The 19,175-nt window shown below is 40.1% G+C and overlaps 1 protein-coding gene across 1 annotated transcript in view; it reads left to right on the top strand.

Moving 5' to 3' along the window:
• The first annotated feature begins 421 nt into the window (after window positions 1-421).
• The window catches only part of LOC113568374 (NACHT, LRR and PYD domains-containing protein 3-like), a 22,924-nt gene continuing 4,170 nt past the window's right edge, over window positions 422-19,175 (top strand). Inside the window, exons 1-7 of the mRNA XM_035525843.1 lie at window positions 422-714; window positions 1,884-2,161; window positions 4,455-4,496; window positions 9,069-10,857; window positions 11,132-11,305; window positions 12,403-12,576; window positions 18,117-18,290. Coding sequence (XP_035381736.1) covers window positions 1,885-2,161; window positions 4,455-4,496; window positions 9,069-10,857; window positions 11,132-11,305; window positions 12,403-12,576; window positions 18,117-18,290 — 2,630 coding nt within the window. The 5' untranslated portion in view covers window positions 422-714; window position 1,884. The remainder of the gene's footprint in view (window positions 715-1,883; window positions 2,162-4,454; window positions 4,497-9,068; window positions 10,858-11,131; window positions 11,306-12,402; window positions 12,577-18,116; window positions 18,291-19,175) is intronic.

Raw genomic sequence — 19,175 nt, 5'->3', positions numbered from 1 at the left:
CAGAAAAGGGCAAGCTAGTGTGAAATCTAGAAACATAAAAACACAGACTCAAAAGGTCTCTCAAAGTCTCACAAAAACCACAACATCTCAGCATAGGAGAGAAAGGCAGGTTGTCCTGTTTGGGGTGGAGCCTTTCACAGGATGGTTGGCAGACCCAGAGAGGACCTTCAGTGTAGTGAGATTCAAGGGGTGGGGGGAAACCAGTCACTGGATCTGTAACAGGCGCAAAACACACACGACACTCGGAACATGGACAGTTTTTTCTTTTTTAAGAATTATTCAAAGCTTTGAATTTGGAGCGTCTTTTACATGTTGAGTAATGTCAAACTTTTATTTTGAAATGCCGTAAATGAAATATCGGCAACGTCTGGTGACGTCATTAATGAGAGCCCAAAGTTTCAGTTCGCCGTACAAAGTAAGAGGTTAAGTAGGTGTTTTTCATGCGCCTCGTACTGAGTTGTTGTTGTTGTTGTTGTTTTTTTTACATTTGTTTAAATCGCTATTTCTATATTCAGACACTAAGCAGAGATGAATAAAGGAGTAATAAATATATTAAGGAGTATATGTATGTTTGTAATTATTTCTCCTGTGCAGGGGTTTCTTTGGTGTGAGGAGTAACTAGTCCAATGTGACGGTTCTGTTTTCTCTCAGACGTTGATGTGAGAAACGAGACTCACTGTATGTGGATAAGTGATTCTCTCTCAGTTTGTACAGGTACAGTAACGTAGTTATAAAACGCTGTAGTACATTGTATTGTTTTGTGGATTTTATGGTTCATATAATCACAATCAGGCTTTATTGGCCAAGTATGCTCACATATACAAGGAATTTGTTCCTTGTTACAGTACTCACACCGCAAAGTTGCTTATACACAGTACTTCAAGAGACATTTCCACCACACACACACACACACACACTCGTACTTGTAAACTTTACATGTGCATCGGACTTTAGATGTGAAGAGTGCTGAGTGCAGCAGTTGGGAAATGCAGTTGTAGAATAATAAAGTAAATAAATAATATAAATGAATAAATTGGTGCAGATAAAGGTGGAGTACTATGTGAAGATGGAATATTTGTGTGTAATTATGTTTATGAGGAGTTATGTGCATTGTGATATTCAACTGTTCGTGAGTTTGATGGCATATTGAAAAAAGCTCTGTAGCTGGGATGTCATATTCATTCAGACAATGAATTGTTCACTAATGTTAATACCAGTGAATGTATTCAGTGTAACACTGAACTGTTCACTAGTGTTAATACCAGTGCCAGACCAGAATTCTTATGACGGGACATCTGTACAGTAGTTAATGGTTGACCCCTACAGTGAGGGGACCAGTGATAACAGTACAGTAGTGAATGGTTGTCCACTATAGTGAGGGGTCCAGTGAAAACAGTACCATAGTGAATGGTTGACCCCTATAGTGAGGGGTCCAGTGATAACAGTACACTAGTGAATGGTTGTCCACTATAGTGAGGGGTCCAGTGATAACAGTACCATAGTGAATGATTGACCCCTATAGTGAGGGGTCCAGTGATAAGAATACAGTAGTGAATGGTTGTCCACTATAGTGAGGGATCCAGTGATAAGAATACAGTAGTGAATGGGATTAAAGGGGAATACAGGGGAAAAGATGATATTTACATTTAGTATTTGAGGGGATTATTGGGTGTAGGGGTGCACAGTGTTGTATCCTTGTAACATCTGGTCCTCCATGTTGGTTGGATGTAGGGGTGGACACTGTAAAACTGTTCTACTGTTCTAGCAGCATTCTGTGGGCCACCTCCAAACTCCAAACTATTGCTGAACTGTGAACATAAACCACTGAACTTGTTTGTCAACCTTCAGTAAACTGGAGTCTGTTGTCCTTCTTCATGATGCAGGATGGCCAACATTAAAGAACAGCTTCTCTTCACTCTAAATGAACTGGAGACAGAAGACCTGACGTTATTCCAGTGGCATCTTAAAAACGCAGTGGAAGGTTTCCCCGCTATCCCAAAGTCTAAGCTGGAGAAATCTAACAGACCTGACACTGTGGACAAGATGGTGCAGAAATATGGCCCAGATGGAGCTGTAGAGATCACACTGATCATCCTGAAGAAGATGAACCACAACCAACTGGCTAAGACCCTGAGGACCAAACACAGTGAAAATAAAGCGGGTGAAATCATGTTCACTATTTAACCTCACTATTTCTGGATTTTATTACATTTGAATTTGTTTTGTTAGTGAATTCAATAAACAAAGTGGTGGAAAATAATTTATAAACACACTATATATGGTCATATATAGTGACTATATATATAGTGATTTGAGTGGAGAGGGAAAGAGATGTGTGTGCTGAGAGGCGAGGTGTGTTTATGCCCCTGTGTGCTGAGAGGTGAGGTGAGTTTATGCCCCTGTGTGCTGAGGTGAGGTGTGTTTATGCCCCTGTGTGCTGAGGTGAAGTGTGTTTATGCCCCTGTGTGCTGAGGTGAAGTGTGTTTTTGCCTCTGTGTGCTGAGGTGAAGTGTCTTTATGCCCCTGTGTGCTGAGGTGAAGTGTGTTTATGCCCCTGTGTGCTGAGGTGAAGTGTGTTTATGCCCCTGTGTGCTGAGGTGAAGTGTGTTTATGCCCCTGTGTGCTGAGAGGTGAAGTGTGTTTATGCCCCTGTGTGCTGAGAGGTGAAGTGTGTTAATGCCCCTGTGTGCTGAGGTGAAGTGTCTTTATGCCCCTGTGTGCTGAGGTGAAGTGTCTTTATGCCCCTGTGTGCTGAGGTGAAGTGTGTTTATGCCCCTGTGTGCTGAGGTGAAGTGTCTTTATGCCCCTGTGTGCTGAGGTGAAGTGTCTTTATGCCCCTGTGTGCTGAGGTGAAGTGTCTTTATGCCCCTGTGTGCTGAGGTGAAGTGTGTTTATGCCCCTGTGTGCTGAGGTGAAGTGTGTTTATGCCCCTGTGTGCTGAGGTGAAGTGTGTTTATGCCCCTGTGTGCTGAGGTGAAGTGTGTTTATGCCCCTGTGTGCTGAGGTGAAGTGTGTTTATGCCCCTGTGTGCTGAGGTGAAGTGTCTTTATGCCCCTGTGTGCTGAGGTGAAGTGTGTTTATGCCCCTGTGTGCTGAGGTGAAGTGTGTTTATGCCCCTGTGTGCTGAGGTGAAGTGTGTTTATGCCCCTGTGTGCTGAGGTGAAGTGTGTTTATGCCCCTGTGTGCTGAGAGGTGAAGTGTGTTTATGCCCCTGTGTGCTGAGAGGTGAAGTGTGTTTATGCCCCTGTGTGCTGAGGTGAAGTGTCTTTATGCCCCTGTGTGCTGAGGTGAAGTGTCTTTATGCCCCTGTGTGCTGAGGTGAAGTGTCTTTATGCCCCTGTGTGCTGAGGTGAAGTGTGTTTATGCCCCCGTGTGCTGAGGTGAAGTGTCTTTATGCCCCTGTGTGCTGAGGTGAAGTGTGTTTATGCCCCTGTGTGCTGAGGTGAAGTGTGTTTATGCCCCTGTGTGCTGAGGTGAAGTGTGTTTATGCCCCTGTGTGCTGAGGTGAAGTGTGTTTATGCCCCTGTGTGCTGAGGTGAAGTGTGTTTATGCCCCTGTGTGCTGAGGTGAAGTGTCTTTATGCCCCTGTGTGCTGAGGTGAAGTGTGTTTATGCCCCTGTGTGTTCAGGTGAAGTGTCTTTATTCCCCTGTGTGCTGAGGTGAAGTGTGTTTATGCCCCTGTGTGTTCAGGTGAAGTGTCTTTATTCCCCTGTGTGCTGAGGTGAAGTGTGTTTATGCCCCTGTGTGTTCAGGTGAAGTGTCTTTATTCCCCTGTGTGCTGAGGTAAAGTGTCTTTGTGCCCCTGTGTGCTGAGGTAAAGTGTCTTTGTGCCCCTGTGTGCTGAGGTAAAGTGTCTTTATTCCCCAAAGCATGTACACGCTCAAATGAATGTTTTATACATAGGTCATTCTGTGTAGTTGTGGAAGTGTGGTTAAGGTCCAGTACAGTTACAGTTAGTTGTGGTGCAGATATAAATGAGGGACTGAGTACTGTGTTCAGCAGTCTGACAGCACTAGGCTAGAAACTGGTGTTCAGTCTGATAGCACTGGGCTAGAAACTGGTCTTCAGTCTGACAGTCTGCCAGAACCTAATGTTCTATTATTAGTGATCTCAATTACTAAATTACAGCTGGAATGTGTCAAAACTCAAAATCATCTGGTATATTAATAAACAAACATCGCAAACAATAGGTTTTGACTAAAAAATGTTCATTAACAACAATCAGAAAAATGATGTCAGTCTCAATTCAAACATGGGCAAATCACAAATATAGTCCAGTAATGAACAATGTTTGACACAGGCTGTTTAAATTCTAAAATGCAAAATAACAAATGTGCAGTGTCTTTTCAAACATAGCAGTCACCACCAAAAATGCACACAGGACTTACTCACAGTTAATAAAGTAGGTTTTGTGTTTTATATTATCTTTTCTTTACTCTTGTCTTCTCTCATAGGTGGAGACAAATGTGAAGAGTCGACTGCTAAGAGTCCAGCAGGTAAATTCAACCAGTCACACCTTTAGGCATGAAAATATATTGAAACTCTAAACAACATTAAAGTTGTAATATATATTCAACACCATAAATACCACATATACTACTGTCATCATTCACATACATCACAAACAATACTGACATCATTCACGTATATCACATAACACTACTGTCATCATTCACATGTACATTACATACACTACTGTCATCATTCACATACATACATCACAACACTACTGTAATCATTCACGTACGTACATCACATACACTACTGTCATCATTTACGTACATCACAACACAACTGTCATCATACACATACGTACATCACATACACTACTGTGATAATTTACGTACATCACATAAACTACTGGCATCATCCACATACATCACATACACTACTGTCATCGTTCATGTACTTACATCACATTACACTACTGTCATCTTTCACTTATGTATATCACATACACTTCTGTCATCATTCACATACATCACATACACTACTGTCATCATTCACATACATACATCACAACACTACTGTGATAATTCACGTACGTACATCACATACACTACTGTCATCATTCACATGTACATCACATACACTACTGTCATCATTCACGTACATCACATACACTACCGTCATCATTCACATATGTACATCACATACACTACTGTCATCATTCACATACATCACATACACTACTGTCATCATTCACATGTACATCACATACACTACTGTCATCATTCATATGTACATCACATACACTTCTGTCATCATTCATATGTACATCACATACACTACTGTCATCATTCACATACATCACATACACTACTGTCATCATTCACATGTACATCACATACACTTCTGTCATCATTCATATGTACATCACATACACTACTGTCATCATTCACATACATCATATACACTACTGTGATAATTCACGTACAACGCATACACTACTGTCATCATTCACAAACGTTCATCACATGCGTACTGTCGTCATTCACATATGTACATCACATACACTTCTGTCATCATTCACACACATCACATACACTACTGTCATCATTCACATACATACATCACAACACTACTGTAATCATTCACGTACGTACATCACATACACTACTGTCATCATTCACATACATCACATACACTACCGTCATCATTCACATACATACATCACATACACTACCGTCATCATTCACATACATACATCACATACACTACCATCATCATTCACGTATGTACATCACATACACTACTGTCATCATTCACATACATCACATACACTACTGTGATAATTCACGTACAACGCATACTCTACTGTCATCATTCACATACGTTCATCACATGCGTACTGTCGTCATTTACATATGTACATCACATACACTACTCTCATCATTCACATACATACATCACACTACTGTAATCATTCACGTATGTACATCACAACACTACTGTAATCATTCAAATACATACATCACATACACTACTGTCATCATTCACGTACATCACATACACCACTGTCATCATTCACGTACATCACATACGCTACTGTCATCATTCATACGTACATCACATAAACTTCTGTCATCATTCATATGTACATCACATACACTACCGTCATCATTCACATATGTACATCACATACACTACTGTCATCATTCACATACATATATCACATACACTACTGTCATCATTCACATACATCACATACACTACTGTGATAATTCACGTACAACGCATACACTACTGTCATCATTCACATACATCACATACACTACCGTCATCATTCACGTATGTACATCACATACACTACTTTCATCATTCACATACATCACATACACTACTGTGATAATTCACGTACAACGCATACACTACTGTCATTCACATTCGTTCATCACAACACTACTGAAATCATTCACGTATGTACATCACAACACTGCTGTAATCATTCATACGTACATCACATAAACTTCTGTCATCATTCATATGTACATCACATACACTACTGTCATCATTCACATACATCACATACACTACCGTCATCATTCACATTTGTACATCACATACACTACTGTCATCATTCACATACATATATCACATACACTACTGTCATCATTCACATACATCACATAGACTACTGTGATAATTCATGTACCACGCATACACTACTGTTATCATTCACATACATCACATACACTATCGTCATCATTCACGTATGTACTTCACATACACTACTGTCATCATTCACATACATCACATACACTACTGTGATAATTCACGTACAACGCATACACTACTGTCATCATTCACATACGTTCATCACATGCGTACTGTCGTCATTTACATATGTACATCACATACACTACTCTCATCATTCACATACATCATATATACTACTGTGATAATTCACGTACAATGCATACACTTCTTACATCATTCATATGTACATCACATAAACTACTGTCATCAATCACATACATCACATACACTACTGTCATCATTCACATACGTACATCACATACAGTTCTGTCATCATTCATACGTACATCACATACACTTCTGTCATCATTCATATGTACATCACAACACTACTGTAATTATTCATCTACGTACATCACATACACTACTGTCATCAATCACATACATCACATACACTACTGTCATCTTTCACATACGTACATCACATACACTTCTGTCATCATTCATATGTACATCCCATACACTTCTGTCATCATTCATATGTACATCACATACACTACTGTCATCATTCACATACATAATATACACTACTCTCATCATTCACATACATACATCACAACACTACTGTCATCGTTCACGTACGTATATCACATACACTACCGTCATCATTCACATGTACATCACATACACTACTGTCATCAATCACATACATCACATACACTACTGTCATCATTCACATACGTACATCACATACACTTCTGTCATCATTCATATGTACATCCCATACACTTCTGTCATCATTCATATGTACATCACATACTCTACTGTCATCATTCACATACCTACATCATATACACTAATGTCATCATTCAGATACATCACATACACTACCCTCATCATTCACACACATACATCACATACACTACCGTCATCATTCACGTATGTACATCACATACACTACTGTAATCATTCACGTATGTACATCACAACACTACTGTAATCTTTCACTTACGTACATCACATACACTACTGTCATCATTCATACGTACATCCCATACACTTCTTTCATCATTCATATGTACATCACATATACTACTGTCATCATTCACATGTACATCACATACACTACTGTCATCATTCACGTACATCACATACACTACCATCATCATTCACATATGTACATCACATACACTCCTGTCATCATTCACATACATCACATACACTACCGTCATCATTCACATATGTACATCACATACACTACTGTCATCATTCACATACATATATCACATACACTACTGTCATCATTCACATACGTTCATCACATGCGTACTGTCGTCATTTACATATGTACATCACATACACTACTCTCATCATTCACATACATCATATATACTACAGTGATAATTCACGTACAATGCATACACTTCTTACATCATTCATATGTACATCACATAAACTACTGTCATCAATCACATACATCACATACACTACTGTCATCATTCACATACGTACATCACATACCGTTCTGTCATCATTCATACGTACATCACATACACTTCTGTTATCATTCATATGTACATCACAACACCTGATCTTTAAAACACTGAACATTGGCAGACACGTCACCTTTCCCTTAGTGTGTCAGTACCTCATTATTAACACACTGAACACTGGTAGACACGTCACCGCTCCCTTAGTGTGTCAATAACTGATCATTAACACACTGAACACTGGTAGACACATCACCGCTCCCTTAGTGTGTCAGTACCTGATCATTAACACACTGAACACTGGTAGACACATCACCTCTCCCTTAGTGTGTCAGTACCTCATTATTAACACACTGAACACTGGTAGACACATCACCTCTCCCTTAGTGTGTCAGTACCTCATTATTAACACACTGAACACTGGTAGACACATCACCGCTCCCTTAGTGTGTCAGTACCTGATCATTAACACACTGAACACTGGTAGATATATTTAACCTGTTACAGACCAACATACATAAGACAGTAAGGCCCTGCACACAAGCTGTGATTATGAACTAATGGAGGTAGCACTGACCAAAGAAAGATGGCAAAGCTAAGCTGCAGAAGTAATATCCAGCTAGGTTTAGTTAAGGTCTCATTGAGCCATTGCAAATTGTTACATCTCATAACAGTGCTCAAATCTTTGACTCTCATTTGTGGTCTTTTTGATTCTCCTTATTTGGTAGTACTACTGATAGGTATTCTGCTCTACAGTCATAAACAAACTTCAGAGAGAACACGATAAATTTCACATTTTGAAATTACACTAAAACACTTTCATTATCCACTGGTTATATGAATCATGCACATAACTGTTTACTTCCCTCTTTTTAACAGCTGGAGGAAAAAGTGATATCAGTAGCCGAATGAAAAAACAATATATGGAAAAATTAGAGAAGTTGTGTGAGGAGGCTCCACTAGAATGTGATCGTGTGCCTATAAAAGACACTTACACTGAAGTTTACATGATCAAAGGATGCACAGGAGGAGTGAACACAAAGCACGAAGTGAGACAGTTGGAGGAATTTTACCCCAAAACAGAAGAAACACCAGTCACACTCAGTGACCTCTTCAAAATACAGTCTACTGAAAACAAGCGTGGTACTAAAGTCCTGACATTGGGAATAGCTGGAGTGGGAAAAACAGTCTCTGTACACAAGTTCATTCTTGACTGGGCTGAAGAGAAGTGCAACCAGGACATAGATTTCATCATGTACCTCCCATTTCGAGAGTTAAACTTGATCAAGGATGAAATGTACAGCCTCTCAGAACTTCTTCTTTACTTCCATCAAGAACTCCATGCTGAAGATGAAAAGGAGATATTAAATGAAAAACATAAGCTGCTTTTCATACTGGATGGACTGGATGAAAGTAGAATTCCTCTAGATCTTCCTCAGAAGAAGGTGTCTAATATGAATGAGAAGACTACTCTTGATAAATTAATAACTAACCTCATAAATGGAGAATTGCTTCCTTCTGCTCTCCTCTGGGTCACTTCGCGACCTGCAGCAGTCAGTAAGATAAATTACCAGTACTTTAACCCTGTTACAGAAATCCGTGGGTTCAACGACCTGCAGAAAAAGGAGTACTTCAGGAAGAGAATCAGGGATGAAGATCAAGCAAGCACAGTTCTCTCACACATTAAGACTGCAAGAAGCCTTCATATCTTGTGTCACATACCCGTCTTCTGCAGGATCTCAGCCACCGTGCTTCAGAAAATGCTGAAGGATGGTACCGACATGAAAAATTCTCCCACAACTCTGACAGAAATGTATCTACATTTCCTGCTGTTTCTCACAGATCAAAAGACTAAGAAATACAACACAAAGCAAAGCACTGACAATGCAGTTCCATCTGAGTTAAAAAGAGCAGAGATGCTGGATATCATGAAGCTTGGAATGTTAGCTTTTCTTCAGCTCCAAAAAGGATGGCTTCTGTTCTATGAGAATGATCTGAAAGAATGTGGCATTGATGTCCATGAAGCTTTAGTATACTCTGGAATTTGTACACAAATCTTTAAACAGGGGGTGAAGATCTACAGCTTTGTGCATTTAAGCTTCCAGGAGTTTCTTGCTGCTGTATTTGTGTTCCTAACATTCAGGGATGAAGGCAACCCACTCCTTAAAACCCTACTGGAGAAAATAATATGGAAGCTAAAACACAGACTGTGTGATCTGCTCAAGACAGCAGTAGATAAGGCCATGACGAGTGAAAATGGACACCTGGACCTTTTCCTCCGTTTCCTCCTTGGCCTCTCACTGGAGTCCAATCAGAAGCTCCTGAAGAGTCTACACCCAGAACTGGACATCAAAGAAGAGTGTTTAGAAGAGACTGTGAACTACATCAAGAAAATTATCACAGAAACAAAATCCTTTGAAAAGACTATCAATCTATTCCATTGCTTGAGTGAACTGAAGGACAACTCCCTGACAAGTGAAATACAGAACTTCTTGAACTCAGGAGACCTCTCAACCCAGACACTCTCATCTGCACAGTCTTCAGCTCTGGTGTTTGTGCTGCTGATGTCAGAGGAAATTCAAGAGAAATTTCAGCTCAAGAAATTCAGGCCATCAGATAAAGGACTGAGGGAACTACTTCCAGTGTTGAAAAATACCAGACATGGTCTGTAAGTATATTTTGGATTAATACTTTTTAAAAGGTTTTTATTGCTGAAGCTCTTTCTGTGGTACTGTTTAAGTGGTACCATTTAATAGTTAAAGAATAATACAAAGTCTAGTTAAAGAGAAACACATGGACTTAATTCATGGACTGTGTCTCATATTGTGTGCACGGACACACACGATTAGCAATATTTTCTCATTTTCTCTGTATCAAACTCCTTTGTGTATTGTCTGTAGATCCTCTGATTGAACTTCACTTTGTATTGTATTCCTTTGCAGACTATCTGGCTGTGGGCTCACTGAAGAGTCTTGCAAATCTCTCACATCAGTTCTACAAACAGAAAACTCCACACTGCGAGAACTGGAGATGAATAATAATGACCTGCAGGATTCAGGAGTAGAACAGCTCTGTGCTGGACTGAAGAGTTCACACTGTAATCTGGAGATTCTCAGGTAAGCTCTCTCTCTCTCTCTCTCTCTCTCTCTCTCTCTATATATATATATATATATATATATATATATATATATATATATATATATGTGTGTGTGTGTGTGTGTGTGTGTGTGTGTCTGTCTGTCTTTATGAGTGTGTGTATGTGTTTGTGTGTCTGTCTGTATGTGTTTGTGTATGTGTGCATGTGTCTGTCTGTAAAGCATCCCTGAGTTTGTGAACAGCGCTATATAAATGTAACTAATAATAATAATAATATTTATCTAACAATGGCCAAATACCATTTTTGATGAGAACCATTACTATGTGATGTGTTTTTTTGACAAAATGCATATTTTGACAGATTTTTATGGAACTACTTTCATATGTAAGATTTTAGGGTTATAATTAATGAAGAGTCTGCTCTCTAGTCTAGATCCTATTGTCTGCTCTCTAGACTAGATCCTACTGTCTGCTCTCTAGTCCAAACCCTAGTGTCTGTTCTCTAGATTAGATCCTACAGCCTGCTCTCTAGACTAGTTTGTACTGTCTGCTCTCTAGACTAGATCCTACTGTCTGTTCTCTATATTAGATCCTACTGTCTATTCTGTAGAGTAGATCCTACTGTCTGCTCTCTAGACTAGATCCCACTGTCTACTCTCTAGATTAGATCCTACAGTCTGCTCTCTAGACTAGATCCTACAGTCTGCTCTCTAGACTAGATCCTACAGTATGCTCTCTAGGCCTTTCCACTGCCTGAATGCACTATTGTAAAATTGAAATCTTCTCCATTAAACTAATGATTAATCTACACTTCTAACATACGTTTATCACTAATAATTAATCTACACTTCTCACAGATACATTTATCACTAATAATTAATCTACACTTCTAACAGATTCATTTATCATTACTGATTAATGGAGGAAGAGTAGCTAAACATGCTGCACTCCACACAAGCAATATATGACTGAAGTCATGGTGGAATGGCCTGTGCCTCATATTGTGTGCACAGACACAATTAGCAATATTTTCTTTTTTTGTCTTTATCAAACTCATTTTGTGTCATGTCTTTAGATCCTCTGATTGAACTTCACTTTGTACTGTATTCCTTTGCAGACTATCTGGCTGTGGTTTCACTGAAGAGTCTTGCAAATCTCTCAAATCAGTTCTACAAACAGAAAACTCCACACTGAGAGAGCTGGAGATGAATAATAATAACTTGCAGGATTCAGGAGTAGAACAGCTCTGTGCTGGACTGAAGAGTTCACACTGTAAACTGGGGATTCTCAGGTAGGCTTTCTGTTAATTCATTTTTGAATGGAACCATTATGAAGCACAATCTATTAGATGTGATTGTCCTCTTTTTATTTTTAATGAAAATACAAACCTGCCTTGTAGTGCAGCACACACACACACACACACACACACACATATATATATATATATGTGTGTGTGTGTGTGTGTGTGTGTGTGTGTGTGTGTGTGTGTGTGTGTGTGTGTGTGTGTGTGTGTGTGTGAGAGAGAGAGAGAAAGGGCAAGAGAGCGAGACTGTGTGCATGTATGTCCAGTGATAGTTGATGCTCTGTCCTGGTCTTAATCTCCTCTTCCCCTGCAATCGACTGTGGTTTCTGATAAAGTGCATGCTGTGTGTAAATTGGCTACTGCTTCTCATCAGGTGTGTGAGTTATTGTAAAAGCTGATATCTGTCTGTTAAGCGTCCATAAGTTCAAGAAAGGCGTCATATTGTATTGTAAATAATATTATTTATCCAACATTCTAATGGCCAAATACCATTTTTGGTGAGAAACATTACTATGTGATGTGTGTTTTTTTGACACAATGCATATTTTGACAGATTTGTATGGAACTACTTTCATACTTAAGATTTTAGGGTTATAATTAATGAATAGTCTGCTCTCTAGTCTAGATCCTATTGTCTGCTCTCTAGACTAGATCCTACTGTCTGCTCTCTAGTCCAAACCCTACTGTCTGTTCTCTAGATTAGATCCTACAGCCTGCTCTCTAGACTAGTTTGTACTGTCTGCTCTCTAGACTAGAACCTACAGTCTGCTCTCTAGACTAGATCCTACTGTCTGTTCTCTACATTAGATCCTACTGTCTGCTCTCTAGACTAGATCCTTCTGTCTGCTCTCTAGTCTAGATCCTACTGTCTGCTCTCTAGACTAGATCCTTCTGTCTGCTCTCTAGTCTAGATCCTACTGTCTGCTCTCTAGACTAGATCCTACTGTCTGCTCTCTAGACTAGATCCTACTGTCTGTTCTCTAGACTAGATCCTACTGTCTGTTCTGTAGACAAGATCCTCCAGTCTGCTCTCCAGACTAGATCCTCCAGTCTGCTCTCTAGAGTAGATCCTACTGTCTGCTCTCTAGATTAGATCCTACTGTCTGCTCTCTAGATTAGATCCTACAGTCTGCTGTCTAGACTAGATCCTACAGTATGCTCGCTAGGCTATTCCACTGCCTGAATGCACTATTGTAAAATGGAAATCTCCATTAAACTAATGATTAATCTACACTTCTAACATACATTTATCACTAATAATTAATCTGCACTTCTAACAGATTCATTTATCATTACTGATTAATGGAGGAAGAGTAGTTAAACATGCTGCACTCAACATAAGCAACATATGACTGAAGTCATGGTGGAATGAAAATAGTAGATAGTAGGATGCTTGGCTTCGGTTAATTGTCTGCATCAGCAAGTTTTAAATGGTCGAGTAGTCCTCTATGTCTTGTAGACATTGTCCATATCAGAATTGTATGCAGTCGCTTCTAAGAAAATGAATAAACAATAGGTCAATACAGTAAAGATTGGAATGCCTAAACAGTGTCGTTCATGTGAAGGAATTTCAAAAACAGGAAACCATTACACAGGTGATATGGCCAATGTCACAGCTGTTCCATCAAGTGTATTTAGCTGTTCCTTCAAGTGAAGAATAATACAAAGTCTAGTTGAAGAGAAACACATGGACTTAATTCATCGACTGTGTCTCATATTTTATTTGCGCACACACACAAGTAGCAATATTTTCTCATTTTTTCCTTATCAAACTCTTTTTGTGTAGTGTCTTGTAACGCGTGGCGGCCCGAGTGCTGCAGGGCGAGGGGCAGGATGCACATACTCTAACGTCTGGGACGTACATTTATTTACATTTAACATAAAACACTAACGGCACTCACAGGAATCACTCACGATTGAGACAAATAAGAAACAGTTAACATTAAACACATACAGTAAACACTAATATGATGAACATTGACTATGTTACATCCACACGCTACATCAACAATGACCAACAACGCTGCACACCCTGATGTGAATTTAAATACACACAGATGAAACTTGGTGCCCGCCGTCCCCACAGGCGCCTTGACGTGTCCTTCGCCTCGACAGACACGCGGGGGTGCACGTCCTCCCCGGTTCCAGACGTGCCACCTCCCTAAACGGTCCTCCTTCCTCCCGCGGCTCTAGGAGCGTCCCAGAGGCAGTTTGCCTCCGAGGCTTTGGGCAGACCCTCCCAGTCTCGCTGGCGAGTCTGCTGAGGGGAGGGGATACAGGAGATCCCACTGGCTCCACCCAACTGCCCTCTTTCCAGTCGTCCTGGTGCCCCTCGACCCTCCCCGGCCCCGGCTCAACAGCCTCAGCCCCCCCCCCCCCAAATTCCTGGGGGTGTTCCCCTCCGCCTCCGGAGAAGACATGGACCAAGGTCGCAGTCTTCTTCCCAATTTCCTGGGATCCAGGCAGCAGTGCGGGGGGTACCTAATAAAGTCCATTTTTTGCTGAGAGAGTAGGCGTCCTGTGGTGATTGGTCATTCTGTAACATGTAGCAGCCTGAGTGCCACAGGGCAAGGGGCAGGACACACATACGCTAATGTCTGGGACGTACATTTATTTGCATTTAACATAAAATACTAACGGCACTCAAAAGAATCACTCATGATTGATACAAGCAAGAAACGGTTAACATTAAACACATACAGTAAACACTAATATGATGAATATTGACTATGTTACATCCACACGCTACGTCAACAATGACCAGCAATGCTGCACACCCTGATGTGAGTTTAAATACACACAGACAAAACGAAGTACAGGTGTGTGCAGGCGTGGCCACAAATGAAAGTCCTCCCACTGCACGTGGCTGGCCAAACCACGTGACTCGCAGGAGGCAAGCATTCTGTGACATGTCTTTAGATTATCTGATTGAACTTCACTTTGTACTGTATTCTTTTGCAGACTATCTGGCTGTGGTCTCACTGAAGAGTCTTGCAAATCTCTCACATCAGTTCTACAAACAGAAAACTCCACACTGAGAGAGCTGGAGATGAATAATAATGACCTGCAGGATTCAGGAGTGAAACGCCTCTGTGCTAGACTGAAGAGTTCACACTGTAAACTGGAGATTCTCAGGTGAGATTTCTGTCTATTAATTCTTGAATGGAACCATTATAGTGCACAATTTACAAAATGTGATTGTCCTTTTCTTTAAAGAAATGACAAAATTGTCTGGTAGTGCAGCATTAACAGAGTTAAAAATAAGGCACTGCAGGACAAAGTTATATAGACTCAGACAGTACATTTCTGGTGAAACTAGTTGCATTTCATTAAATGACCACACTGTGGAAAGAGTTACATTTTGCTGCAAGATCAGATTTTCCGCAACTAGTAGTAAAATCTGAATAAATAAATAAAGAATAATAATAATAATAATAATAATAATAATAATAATAATAGTAATAAAAAATGATGTGCTTCTCAGCATTAGGGTTTTAGGTTTAAGTCCCTATCTGGGTGGAGTTTCCATGTTCTCCCTGTGTCTGTGTGGGTTTCTTCAAGGGTCTCTGGTTTCGTCTCAGTCGATAAACATGGTTAGTTTGATTGGATATTCTAAAATGTCCCATGTGAATGTATGTACATTCACATGGGACAGTTTTTTTGAGACTAGCACCAATTTTGGTTTTCACAAAGATTTCTGCTTCAATTTTTATGGTGGCAATTTGCATTAACTCTAGAATGTGAAGAGTGATCAGATGAATTGCAATTAATTGCAAAGTCATTATTTGCCATAAAATGAACTTAATCACAAAAATTACTGCATTTCAGCCCTGCCACAAAATGGCCTGCTAACTTAATTACTGAAAGTAATTTCAGTGATCTTATTGTGAGCTCAGGAGAAAGTGTTAACGAGGACAAGGCAGATCATATCACTCTGACATGCTGATTAGAAGAGCAAACTGGTTGCTTTAAAAGGGTGGTGGTGGTGGTACTTAAATTTTCTTCTGTTAACCATGATTACCTCCAATGAGACGTGTGTAGTCATCATTGCATTGCAAGGACAGTGCTGCATGTAAGGCCATCTCCTAAAGAGGATGCAGCTCCGGGATTGGGTCACCACCAGTGCAGAGCTTGGGAGAATGCAGGTGTGAGTGCATCTGCACGCACAGTGAGGTGAAGGCTTTTGGAGGATGGCTTGGTGTCAAGAAAGGCCACAAAGAAGCCATTTCTCTCCAAGAAAAACATCAAGGACAGACTGATATTCTGCAGGAAGTATAGGGACTGGACTGCAGAGGACTGGGGTAAAGTTATCTTCTCTGATGAAGCCCTCTTCAGGCTGTTTGGGACATCTGGACAAATGATTGTCCAGAGAAGAAAAGCTGAGCGCTACCATAAGTCCTGTGTCATGCCAACAGTGAGGCATCCTGAGACCATTCATGTGTGGGGTTGCTTCTCATCCAAGGCAGTGGGCTTGCTCAAAATTTTGCCTAAGAACTCTACCATGAATAAGATGAATAAGGAATGATATCAAAACATCCTCCAAGAACAACTTCTCCCAGTATGTGTGGGTTGTGTGTGTGTGTGTGTGTGTGTGTGTGTGTGTGTGTGTGTGTGTGTGTGTGTGTTTTGTGTCTTGTGTCAGGTAGATAGAAACATTTATTTATTTTCTGAGAATTTGATTTGCTGATTAAAAGAATTGGTGGCCACTTCACCAGATAAATTAGTATAACTATCTATGATTCAAGTTATGTTAGTTTGCTCTATCTTAGCTAAATAAATGTTTAGATAAATGTCTGAGTAAATGGTGTATTTTTCCCCTTAGTCACTTCAATAAATCCTTCTGGAAGATTATGTGGATCATAACATGGTAATCAGGAATTAGCCACAGTGGCTAATGTTGATTCCTTCATATGCATTTGAATCAGTTTGAAATAGAATAATATTGTTAATAGTAGTGCTAGATAATATTATAGCTACAGCCTAGTAGTATATAGACTTGTAGGCTGTAAACATTACAGTGTTCGCTAATGTTAGCTAGATGACAGTTGGTTATGACAGAGGACATCGACCTTGTGCATTTGGGGTTTATTCAACATTTTGGAGGCATTCTGTGGTCAAGTAGGTCTGATATTTAGTTAACTCTGAGCATTTTGTCTGTGATCACTTCCTTGTATTGGTGATCAAGGTTCGTGTTGTCTGAACAGCTGCAAAAATACGTCACACAACGGAAAAGGCAAAAAGTGTTAATGGTGGGACAAAATGTTTTAGCTTTTGGGACACAAAGGCTGTGGACAGCAGGTAGAGGAGACTGCTAGCGGGGCACAAACGTCCTGATTTACAGCAATAACTATACAGTCTGTGGGTGACACAAGATCACTTTCATTCATGTTTGTTTGCTGCCGGCATTTTCACAAAGAGTAAGAGTTTTTGACTAGCTTAGCCTACCTGGTGATTCTGCCAGAATTCAGCACAGTGGCATCAGCTGAAGGTGGTTTTTCTTTGTGTGTGTGTGACTCTCTTTGTTGCAGACTGTCTGGTTGTATGGTCACAGAGAAAGGTTGTTCTTCTCTGGCTTCAGCTCTGAGGTCAAACCCCTCCCACCTGAAAGAACTGGATCTGACCTACAACCACCCAGGAGAGTCAGGAGTGAACCTGCTCTCTGCTAGACTGGAGGATCCCCACTGCAGACTGGACACACTCAGGTATGTAGAAATCCCCTGTCCTTGATCTGATGTGATACTAAACTGTGTTCTCAAATACAACCTGCTCTCATACACAGTGAAGCAAAAACCTCACCATTATTATAGTTTGTGTGTGTTTGTGCGTGTTTGTGTGTCTGTGTGGTGTTTCAGACCTACTGAAGACCATAATAATCTTTTCCTTGTGTATGTGTGACAGGACTCCCTGTATGATTGGGCCTACTGTATGGAGCTCTACTGTGCAGTAATATAGTCGTAATGTTTTGTTGTAAACGTGTTTGGCTGTAGAGTGGCTTGTTAAATGCACTAAAACTACCAAAACACTTCATACACGCCTCAAAATCAACTCATTCTACCAGATCACTGGTAAAGAGTTCTCTCTCAAGAACACTTCATCCATTCCAACACACTAACCTGAAGAACACTGACATCAGTTAACATCAGTTAACCAAGCCACCATGCTTTACAGTGAATACACTGTGTGAGAAAGGGTCTAAATTTGTTCTCATGTGTATCCATCCAAAGAGTCCCCTCATAACCTACCGTTAACAATGTACAGACCCAGACTTTGACAGAGCGGCAGGCAGAATGTAGATTGTACAAAGGAATATATCTTTTGGAGTGCTTATTTCTTTGTTAATTTTAAGATAAATATGTGATTTTTCTAATTTCCGAGGAATTATGAATTTAGACAATTGTGATTTCTACCAGATAATGATTCCACCTGAATATTTCCCTCTTTTAATGCCAGGGGGCTTAACAGCAGGGAGGATGATTTCCTTTTATTATAATTATAATTTAATTATATTTTGTGTTATTTGTAAATTCACTAGATACTGAATTACTTTTGTAGCCAAACAGGGATGATTTTATGCCTTGAATATTCCA

This window comes from Electrophorus electricus, chromosome 5 (assembly GCF_013358815.1).
Source record: "Electrophorus electricus isolate fEleEle1 chromosome 5, fEleEle1.pri, whole genome shotgun sequence".
Lineage (NCBI taxonomy): Eukaryota > Metazoa > Chordata > Actinopteri > Gymnotiformes > Gymnotidae > Electrophorus > Electrophorus electricus.
The sequence above is the reverse complement of the archived record's forward strand: the minus strand, read 5'-3'. Positions and strand labels throughout refer to the sequence as shown.